General features: G+C 35.7%; 3 protein-coding genes across 3 annotated transcripts; all 3 read left to right on the top strand.

The window, feature by feature from the left end:
* The first annotated feature begins 8,103 nt into the window (after window positions 1-8,103).
* On the top strand, window positions 8,104-8,613 carry LOC142235643 (uncharacterized). Its single transcript, XM_075306907.1, has one exon. The coding sequence runs from the start codon at window positions 8,104-8,106 to the stop codon at window positions 8,611-8,613; it is 510 nt and encodes a 169-aa protein (XP_075163022.1).
* A 1,003-nt stretch (window positions 8,614-9,616) lies between these two features.
* LOC142235642 (uncharacterized) lies at window positions 9,617-10,735 on the top strand. The gene is made up of 2 exons (XM_075306906.1): window positions 9,617-9,999; window positions 10,513-10,735. The coding sequence occupies exons 1-2, from the start codon at window positions 9,617-9,619 to the stop codon at window positions 10,733-10,735; spliced, it is 606 nt and encodes a 201-aa protein (XP_075163021.1).
* A 28-nt stretch (window positions 10,736-10,763) lies between these two features.
* LOC142235641 (uncharacterized) lies at window positions 10,764-11,429 on the top strand. Its single transcript, XM_075306904.1, has one exon. It carries the CDS (start codon window positions 10,764-10,766, stop codon window positions 11,427-11,429), a length of 666 nt encoding a protein of 221 aa, XP_075163019.1.
* Window positions 11,430-11,671: the final 242 nt, after the last annotated feature.

Genomic DNA, 11,671 nt, shown 5'->3' with positions numbered 1-11,671 from the left:
GACTCAGAATTTCACCACGACCCAGAATATATATACTTTATGGGGTCTTAGAGCAATATTTCGATGTGTTACAAACGGAATGACAAAGTTAATATACCCCCATCCTATGATGGAGGGTATAAAAATAATCAAGAAGGTTCAGCGGTTAAAACTAGAAGTGCCCATATGTAATAGGTACTTTTAGTTAATGTGGTATCACAATGGACTGAATAGTCTAAGTGAGCCTGAATCTTAATCGGGCTGCCACTTTAACCTAACCTAGGTTAGGTTAGGTTATGTGGCAACCCGATGTATTAGGCTCACTTAGACTATTCAGTCCATTGTGATACCACAGTGGTGAACTTCTCTCTTATCACTGAGTGCTGCCCGATTCCATGTTAAGCTCAATGACAAGGGACCTCCTTTTTATAGCCGAGTCTGAACGGCGTTCTACATTCCAGTGAAACCACTTAGAGAAGCTTTGAAACCCTCAGAAATGTCACCAGCATTACTGAGGTGGGATAATCCACCGCTGAAAAACTTTTTGGTGTTCGGTCGTAGCAGGAATCGAACCCACGACCTTGTGTATGCAAGGCGGGCATGCTAACCATTGCACCACGGTGGCTCCCAAAAAATCTCTACCTTACTTGTTGGGCTTCGAGATGTTCTCGAACACAATGCTCTAATATAGACTATATGGACTAACCTACAATTTAGAAGACAATGTTAAGAAGTTCTAGGACACCTTGTCATCCGTTAAAAAAATTATTATTGTTAAAATTGTTTTGGAAGATACTTACACGTTTTATGGCACATGCACAAATAAAAATACCATAATCGAATAATAATCTAATTTGTTTCAATTGTATACTTATTAAGACATTTATTCATTATATGTATTCTTATTACATAATTTTGTAATTATAAGACAAGATATTATTTATGTATGTATCTTTTGCATCCATTAGGTGTCCATGTTATTCCGCAAAAATGTCCATTAAAAGTATAAACTTTTTTAAAAAAAATTATGTGCTATTTTTATGAATCTTATAATTAGTTTTACATTATAAAATATGTTTTAAAGCCTCTGGAAAAATACGCAATTTGTAAAATGGCATTAAAATAATAATAAAACTGTAAATATATATGGTTGTAAGAATGTTTTTTATATTTATATATTTTATGATTATACAAAAATAAGTTAAATACCATAGTATTATTTAATGCTTTTAATTCAATGCTCAACTTACACAGAAAAAATTAAATGTGATACATTTACGGCCATTTTCATGTAGCTCCGTTAGGCTTTACCAGCCATTTAACAGTAAGTAAATTGCATATATCTTCTCTTCGGTTAACTGAAAAATTTTAGGCAGTTAAGTTTCTAACTGATATATGGAATATATAGGCAAAATGACAGCAATGTCCATAATACTAACGGAGCTTAATGAAAATGGGGGTTAAAAAACAAATAGAAAAATTCAATAGAAAATTAATTGATTCCATTAAAATTTATTACCAACGTATAGCATTTGTAGAATTACTAGGAACGGATCTAGTGGTATACCACTACGATCAATGAAATCCAACCAGAAAAAGTTAAAAATCATCACGACATTATCTGACAAACTTCCTCGGCCCTCGAGTCATACCGAACCTCCTTAGGGTGAAATTTAAATGTTCTGTAGAGCTCCACTATTTTGAAAGGAAAATATTAGTACTCTAGAATACCAACTTAATGTATTGTGCTAAGGACACAAGGGTGTCACCGAATTTGGCCAGCTAGATTATCAGATTCTTTCCATAATCATAAATAGATAAAGCGTCGTGTCTCACAACATTCATGTTCCCTTGTTCACTCATGCATGTATTTTTATTAGTTTTTAATATTTGGATGCGTTGAAGGCACTTAGTGGAGTTATATTTTGCTTTTGGAGGCTTACGACACTTTCCATTGGTTTAGAGTTCATAAATATGGACTTTGAACTTAGTCAGAATTATAACCAATCGTATAAAACCTTCAGCTCAACCGATAGTAAAAATATTAGTGAAAGTTGAGATCCTATTCAGGAGTTTTGATTTGATTTTATTTTGTACCATTTGAAGCTACAGTTCATGCATCTCATCCGAGTTTTAAGATATAACTATGAGAAAAGACCTGATATATCAATACGTGATATACGTTTGATATATATTACATGGCGATTCTGACGACTTCAATCTCGATGAAACAAGAAATAAGTACGTTGCCTCTGAGGAGTAGCCAGCCAACTAGACATAGCGTCAGCAAATTACTTGACAACGGTGTCACCGAAACTTAGGGAAAACGAAGTGCCTGCACTTTCCCACGTAACTCGACCGGCGTGTGCAACAATGCATCTACATAAGCAACTATTCTTTAAGTAATAAGTAAATATTAATGTTTAGTTTTAAGGCTGTTCTGATTGTAACTTCAAATAATAAAGATCACAAGACGTGAAGGCTTCGATACCTTTTTTAAAAAAAATTAATTAATTTAAAATAAATTAATTGGTGCCCAACGTGGGGCCCTGTGCATCCTTTACGTCGACAGGATAAGACCCCACAAAAAAAGAATTAAAAAAAGGGTCAAGTGACAATCGGTAACTCGGGAAAAAGTGAAAAAAAGTCCGAGGAAATAAGGCCCCCTAGTAACGAAAGTAAACGGGAGACATTTTATGTGTCAGCCGCCTTGGCATTAACATTAGCATACAAAGAAAACTAAATTGTGTTGAAAAATTAATGGTTAAACGTAAAATAATGGAATAAAAGAGTTCAGGAAAAAACAACTATAAGAAACTAACAATCCAAATGTGAATAAATAAAGGCGAATAATAAATAAGTTTAAGAAAATGTAAAATGTATTAAAACTTATACAACTGTTTAAGTCTAAAATAAACATTGGAAGTGATATTAACAAAAAAAAAAAAAAAAAAAAATAAAACACTACAAGAAACTAGCAACTGAAATAGGAATAAATACATGTAAAAAAACTGTGAGAAATTTAAAGAATAAACATTGGAACTAAATGGAAATTAAAAGCCAAAGAAAAAATCTGTGGATGTTATTAAAATTGACAATAAAATTAAATAACAATTAAATAAAGTAATTTGAAAAAACCAACTAAAACGAACAACCTGTGAAATTAATAAATAAACAATATAAAAATAAATGGAACAAAATCAATCGAGTAAACCCGCGAAAATTTTAAGGATTCATCAACGGAAAGCAGAATTTCTATGTAATAATTTGAACAAAATCAACCGAGTAAACCGGCGGAAATTTAAAGGACTTGAGAATAAAAAAATTTTATAATTTAAGAGAATTTATTATATAAAGAAAAAAATGACGGAAATAGACAAAATCACTGAAAGCCTTTGACAAGAATCCTCCGAACCCATTCCCAAGTTCCTCGGGTGCTTATATATATATATATATATATATATATATATATATATATATATATATATATATATATATATATATATATATATATATATATATATATATATATATATATATATATATATATATATATATATATATATATATATATATATATATATATTCTTATATATATATATAATTTCTTATATATATATATATATATAAGAAATTAATAAAGAAGATGAATATAAGCATGCTAATAAAAATAAGATGTCTTCTCATAATGAGCCTGATCAACTCAAAGTTTGGGAATGTACATCAATAAAATATATTAAATAAAAATATGTCTCAAATGATAAAGAAATATGTTACTACATGTGATTTATGTCAAAGGAATAAACAAACAAAACATACTAAAGAACCTTTAATAAAAACAAATACACCTATAGGTAGTTTTAGCACAATTGTCATTGACACCGTAGGCCCCTTACGTCCGTCAGAAAATTATCGTTACATTCTGACTATGCAATGCGAATTGACAAAATACGTAATAGCTGCACCTATGGAGACTAAAGAATCCAAGTCTATAGCAAAGACTTTAAATGAAAATTTAATCTTGCGATATGGCATATTTAAGACCTTGAAATCTGATAGAGGCACTGAATTCGTTAATGAATTAATGGACGAAATGTGCAAACTATTAAAAATTGAACCATATCATCACGAGGCTTTTGGCACAATTGAAAGAAACCATAGAGTTTTAAATGAATACTTTTTGTCTTTCGTTAATGACGATAATTGGAGTAATTGGATACCTTACTATGCATTTGCATCATTAGCGTAGCTAGACAATTTTTCTAGGGGGGGCTATAGCCCCCCTAGCTAAAACTTTATAGACTGAACTTATAGGTTCAACTAATGTTTTATTTCATAAAATTGAATAAAAAATAGACATCAAAATAACTCGACAATCAATTTATAATAAAGCAACTAAAAGTACCCTACGGGAAATTGGTGCAAATTGCCACTGACGGACCTATCACAGAACTGATACCTGTGCTCCAGTTAGTTGCAATTTTCACATTTAGTGAAATAAAATTATCAGAATAACCTTTTGTTCGACATATTTCAAAAGTTTTTTTTTCATTTCGGATTCGATTACGAGCCCAAATTGAAAGAGATTTCTAAGGGTTTGTCCGAGACTGGTTCCTGAGGACCTGTTTATGGGTTGCTCCTGCTAAATTGTCCCAGGACGTGTCCTTTGGGATGAGTCCAAGACGCGTCCTAAAATGTAAGTTTACTCCGTCAATGACAAACCCATGTTAAAGTGGACGGTCCCTTCCATACGTTTTGATCAGAACTGGGACTGGTCCATACACACCACGGACTAGTCCTGTACCAGTTCTGTGGTTGATCCATTTCCCGTAGGGTAGTTCCACACTTTTCCCAGCAAAAAATTGGGAGTTGTTCTAAAGGCACAACTTTAAAAGCACTTCCAAAAATGTCCTCACAAAGAAGTTAACTATTTTAACTACACAGGAAGTTTTTTTAGTTCATTTTTTTATATTTTAATGCGTAATTTTTTTGTTTTATTTTTTCAAATAGTTTAAAAAAAGAGTAAGAATAAATAAAATGATACAAATTATTCAAATTTTGTCACATAAATGCTAATCCATTATATAAAAATCGATAATATTTGAAAAAAAAAAAAAACGTTTCAAACAAGCGTTAGAATGCATTAAAAATCATAAAAAAGTGTAAAAATTATTTATTTGGGAAAATATTCAGATCACACCTTAAGAAGTGATGCAAATTCATTGCAACGGTTGTTGAATCGGCGGACATTCGTTCTATGACAAGTTCATATTACATTCATCCCTTCTCCGCCAATTTTGTACCACTTCCAGACCCAAGAAGAACATTTTCACTTCTTTTTTGGCGACGCTTTTTTGCAGCTTTATTAAGATATTAATTTATGAAAGAATATTTTTAATATCAATTACTATTTTTTATTCAACTAAATCATAAGTTCAAGATCAGACTTCTACCACAACCCAAGTAATTCGATTGTGCATGAAAGTCTTTAGTGAAACTTTGTGCGTTGTACGAGTATATACTTGTTTAATTTTTATAAAAATGTAAAATCGTAAATAGGTTTTCAAATTCTGGGGGGGGCTAAAATTTTTCTGGGGGGGTCTAAGCCCCCTCCCCAGAGGCCTTCCTACGCTTATGATTTGCATACAACATAACACCACATGTTGATACTGGGTATTCACCTTTTGAATTAATTTTTGGCTAGCTACCTACGACATTGACAATTATGCTAATGAAATAAAATTAAGATTAATTTTAGATTAGAAAATGCTAGAAAATTAATAGAACAGACAAATATCAAAAGAAGTCAAACATCATTATTGAATACAAATAGAATAGATTTAAAAATATGCGATTTAGTTTTAGTAAGGAAAGAAAATAGAAAGAAAAATCAAGCACCATACCATGGTCCTTATGAAATAATTGAAATAAGAGACCCTAATGTAAAAATAAAAATAGAAAACAAACACAAAATATTACACAAAAACTTATTAAAGAAATACAACAAATAACCGTATGTATCCATTATATCTCTTAAGTAAGAAAATATTGTATCAAATTACTATAAGAACATTTATACAAAAGAACTCATAATTATAACACTTGAAAAATCAAAACAACAAATGTAGCACTTAAACAATTGTACCTACTAAATTTCAAAACCAAAAATATTGTAAACAAAAATAAACAACATAAAATCTGTGGCAACAGATAGAGAATCTCAACGACGATGTTCTAGACAAGTACCCAGACCCAGATCTACTCGGGTACAATACAGCAAAATACATTTGGCTCGAGAAAGAGGCCCAGGCAACAGTTATCCAACTCTCTAGTGCCAGCATGGATTCAACCTTCCCAACCCGGAAGTTGTGGCCAGACCAACTTCTTTACCACTGCCTGCAGTCACTATTTTCAAATTCGATGGTGACTATATGAAATCGTTTTCGGATCTGTTCACAAAAATGATCCATGAGCAGAAAATCCCGAATGCTCACAAGATGTGGTACTTGAAAAACCACGTAATAGGCGAAGCAGCAAGCCTTATTGCTCACCTTGCCATAACAGAAGAAAATTATCACACGGCATGGCAATTGCTAGAACATCGTTATAACAACAAGAGTGTTATGGTAGCCACGGCAATCCAGAAGCTATGTTACTCGATCAACCCTCAAGTGCTGGATCTTTAAGCGCCCTCAAGCGATTGCATGACACAACAAAACAATGTTTGGCAGCCCTTTCCAACATGCGACTCCAGACTTCGTCATGGGATCCACTTTTAATCCACCTCCTCGTTAAAAAGTTGGATAAAGGTGTTCATAGTCAATATGAACAAATGATCAAAAATCCGAAGGAACTACAAACCATAAGCGACTTCCTATCGTTCTTGGAGAACTATTTTCATATTTTGGAAGCAATGGGTGTAAAGGAAAAGACCTCTATCAATAGCTTCAAAAATTGCGCCCTGACTTCCCAGCCGAGTCCGGAAAGCCGACATTGCATCATTTGTAAGAAGGACTTTCACCAATTATACCGATGCCGGGAATTTGCTCTACTCAGCACAAAACACCGCCTCAATCTTATACTGGGGCAGAAGTTATGCTAAATTGCTTTAGCAGCAGGCATTCCACTAAACAATGCACGTTTTTAGGCCGCTGCCAAAAATGTGGGAGAAAGCTCCATACGCTCGTTCGCCTTGAACAACCTCCCACACGACCCTCTAATTCCTCAATTAAATCAATCAAAGGAGATCACATGGAACACACCATAAAACCAGAATCAGCAACAACTTCCAACCAATCCACGGCGGCTTCGCTTATCACTACCCCATCCGTTATAGCTGAATGTTTGGCCTTAAACTCTGAATCCCATGAATTCAAAGCTATACTCGACTCGGGATCTCAAGTCAACCTAATTACGGAAATATTAGTAGCACGACTCGGACTACCAAGTAGGTCTACGACTATGTCAATCAGTGGTATAGGAAGAAATCAGACCAAGTTTCAACACAGAGTGAACATTTCGCTCCAGTCGAGATCCAACAATTTCTCAACGCGCTTGGAGGCATTCGTACTACCACAAATAATTACTCCCCAACCTGCTCAATTTATTCACATTGATAAATGGCTAATTCCCAACAATGTAACACTGGCAGACCCTACCTTCAACTGTCCGGGCAAAATCGACATCCTATTAGGCGCAGAATATTATCATCAGCTACTCGCTATCGGACAAATCCAACTAGGAGACAACCTTCCAATCTTGCAAAACACAATACTTGGGTGGATAGCATCAGGGAAGGTATCTGATCAACATTTGCAAACATCAATATGTGAGGTACTAACTGATGAAGACAGCATGAACCAGACAATAGAACGATTCTGGAAACTGGAAGAAGTCGACAATACACTGAAACAATTATCGATATATGACGCACGATCAGCATACTGGACGTGACAAAGAAGGAAGATTTATCGTAAGATTCCCATTGCCGAACAAAGCTCTTAAGGAGAGTCACATAGTCTCTGTTTCAACCGTTTCCTGTCATTGGAACGGCGACTATCCAAAGACATTACCTTAAAACAACAATATACACAGTTTATGGAGGAATACGAAGCACTAGGCCATATGACTAAAGTCAACATAGACAATGTGACAGGAGCAAAATATTTTATTCCCCACCACTGCGTTCTACGACCTGAAAGCAGCACCACTAAACTTCGAGTTGTATTCGATGCTTCAACAAAAACATCATCTGGAAAGTCACTGAACGATGTTTTGCATACTGGCCCAACACTGCAGAATGATCTGTTTGCTATTCTGCTACGCTTCAGATTGCCAAGTTTCGTGTTTACCACAGACATAGAAAAAATGTTTCGTCAAATACTAATACATCCTAAAGACAGACCATATCAGATTATCCTGTGGCGAAACAATACCACCGAACCTATCAACTACTTCACATTAAATACCGTTTCATACGGAACCCGACCAGCCCCCTATTTGGCAATTAGATGCTTGAAAGAAATAAGCCGGGAAAACAAGAGGCATTTTCCTTTAGCAGCCAGTTTTTTGGAAAAGAACTTCTATGTGAATGATGGTCTGGGCGGAGCAGACAGCTTGAATACAGTCTTGTAAATCCAGCGCCAATTGCAACAAGTCATGACGCGATACGGATTTAATTTACGTAAGTGGAGTGTCAATCATATCCAGCTGCTTCATAACATTCCGGAGTGTGACCAAGAAGTTAGCCTTGACTTCACCACAGAGGACACCAATAATACCAAAACTTTGGGATTGGCCTGGTTACCCAAAGCTGACCAACTTAAAGTAAAGGTCAACCTAGCGCCAATCAGGTCAGTGACCAAAAGGACGGTCACTTCAGATCTTGCACGTATTTTCGACCCCCTAGGTTTGCTATCTCCTGTAGTCGTCAGGGCGAAAATATTTGTCCAAGAACTGTGGAATCTAAATCTCTCATGGGATGAAGATGTACCTTCAGAATTCGACTATCGATGGCGAAACTTTAGAGATAACCTCAAGTCACTTTAAACCTTTCCCGTTCATCGACATGTCTACAAGGGACATATTTCTCAAAACACTCAACTCCACATCTTCAGCGACGTATTAAAAAAGGCATACGGGGCAGCAGTATACATTAGAACAATCTTACCGAATAAGATTATACTTGTAAACCTCCTTTGTGTGAAATCCCGAGTAGCACCCCTTAAACAACAAACGCTTCCAAGGCTAGAATTGTGCGCTGCACAGCTGGGAGCTAACTTGGCGGTTAAAGTTAGGCGCGATTTAGACATGATGACAGTACCCGCGTACTATTGGACTGATTCCACAATAGTGTTAAATTGGATCAACTCAAGATCATCCTCCTTTCACACCTTTGTCGCTAATCGTATTGCTTCAATTCAAGACAACACGACTCCTGAACAATGGAGACACGTTAGTTCCAACGATAACCCAGCAGATATCATATCTAGGGGATTAGACCCACATCAGTTACCACAAACAACTTAATGGATGCACGGACCATTCTTTCTTCACGGAGACGAAACATTGGCCTCCTGCGTTTCTTCCCTCTCCTGATTCGATTATCACTGAACGAAAGCAGAACCTCCACAACCTAATGTTGGCCGTTGATGCAGAAAACTTCTTGTACAGAATAAACAACAGGAATTTCTTTAAGACACTCCAACGAATTGTTGCTTATGTTCTGAGATTTATTAAAAATTCCAAAACCCGTAAAGAAGAACGACAAGACAGGCCAACCCTCACTCCCTTTGAACTTCACGATTCACTTATCGTCATAGTTCGTATCGCACAGCATTCTAACTTCAAAGAAGACATTCTACAACTGGAAAAGCATAGAGAACTTAAAGGTTCAAGTCAAATCAAAAGTTTGTCGCCGTTCTTGGACGAACATACAGTTTTAAGAGTTGGAGGCAGACTAGAAGAATTGGCTTTAAGTTTTAATGCTAAACATCCCATGCTTTTGCCATTCAATGACCTGTAGTGTGATCATTCACACTTTCCACTCATTTTTGTTGTTGTATATAAAACATATTGTTAACATACGCTGCAACTGCACTTAACATTGTTTTGACTACTATGTTGGTTCATCGACATACTTTAGTATTCGATGACTGCATCAACATATATCCAATTGACCTATATAATTGCCGTTCTTGTTACTCTTAAATAGAACATTGAACTAAGCAAGAATATGGACAAATGGGTTCATAGCAGAATAATGCTGCGCAGTCAGCATAAATGGAATTATAATAAGTGAAAGTAAAAAAGTAAGAAAGAGAAACACATGTGTGTAAGAATGTGTGATTTGTCATTGGTCAACCCATAAATGTAAATATGTACTAACAAATATAGATTTAAGAATTGTAAAATAATCTTAAGCGAAAATTTGTATAAAAGAGGGACCTTGATCCCACAATAAAACAGAATTAATCTAGACACTGAAGAACAAAGTGTTTTCTTTTATTCTCACTTACACCTCCAACATTACAGACCCAATCGATTAATCTTCGAATCGTTACATAAGGAAAATAAGCATTGCGGACCTACCGCACTCCTTGCTACGGTGAGACAACGCTTTTGGCCCATCAAAGGAAAGCATTTGGCTCGGGAAACTGTTCGCAAATGTATACAATGTGCAAGATCAAAACCAAAGCTTCTGAAACAAACTATGGGAAATTTGCCAGAAACAAGAAACCTGCAAAGCCCTTCATAAACGCAGGGGTAGATTATTGCGGACCAATATGGGTACATTTCAAAACAAGAGGAAAACGACATTTGAAAGCATATCTTGCGATATTTTGCTGCTTTTCAACAAAGGCGGTTCACCTAGAACTTGTGACGGACCTTACAAACGATGCCTTCATTTGCTCGTGGGAGCAAAAAATCAACTCGCAGAGCTGTCAACCTCGTTATTCTCAACGACAGCTCAAGAAAAAATACAACGAGAATGCGCAACTAGAAGCATTACTTTCTACTTTATAACTCCTCATTTCGGTGGACTTTGGGAAGCAGCTGTAAAATCCGCTAAAGGTCTTCTGATAAAGGAAATATCGAGCGCATCCTTGACTTATGAAGAAAGGGAGACCATTGTCATAGAGGTTGAAGCGGTACTAAACTCTAGGTCAATAGCACCACTACCAAATAATCCTAATGACGCCGCTGCATTGACTCCGGGCCATTTTTTGATTGGAGAACCTCTAACTGCTCAAGTAGACATCACAGCCCAAGCAATATCATCAACCTTGGCAAAACGATGGGAGTTAGTATCTCGAATAAGACACCAATTCTGGAAAAGATGGTCCCATGAATATCTCAATGAACTCCAGCAGCGTAATAAATGGCAAACTGCGTCTCAAAATCTGCAATTGGGCACTATAGTCGCAATTAAAGATAACTTGCTGTCATGAACTGGCGACTTGGTAAAGTCATTGAAACTTTTCCAGGGTCAGATGGTTTCGTCAGGATGTTATGATTGCCTATAGTAGGGTGTGTATCATATAAACGATGTTATCTTGACACGGTGGCTCCTCCGGCTATTAATCAGTCATTTGGGATAGGGTTCACTAACATTACGATACACTCAATCATATCATATACTTCGTGTCAGAAAAGTAATTAATACAGGCAAAATAAACCGAGTCTCAGACTG

Source organism: Haematobia irritans, chromosome 4 (genome assembly GCF_050003625.1).
Source record: "Haematobia irritans isolate KBUSLIRL chromosome 4, ASM5000362v1, whole genome shotgun sequence".
Lineage (NCBI taxonomy): Eukaryota > Metazoa > Arthropoda > Insecta > Diptera > Muscidae > Haematobia > Haematobia irritans.
The sequence above is the reverse complement of the archived record's forward strand: the minus strand, read 5'-3'. Positions and strand labels throughout refer to the sequence as shown.

Excerpts from the sequence above, each read along its gene's own strand:
- LOC142235643 (XM_075306907.1), top strand. The coding sequence starts at position 8,104 with ATGACTAAAGTCAACATAGACAATGTGACAGGAGCAAAATATTTTATT.
- LOC142235642 (XM_075306906.1), top strand. The coding sequence starts at position 9,617 with ATGTTGGCCGTTGATGCAGAAAACTTCTTGTACAGAATAAACAACAGG. Across the intron at positions 10,000-10,512 it reads CTTTTGCCATTCAATGACCT|ACCCAATCGATTAATCTTCG; the intron begins GTAGTGTGATCA and ends CCAACATTACAG.
- LOC142235641 (XM_075306904.1), top strand. The coding sequence starts at position 10,764 with ATGGGTACATTTCAAAACAAGAGGAAAACGACATTTGAAAGCATATCT.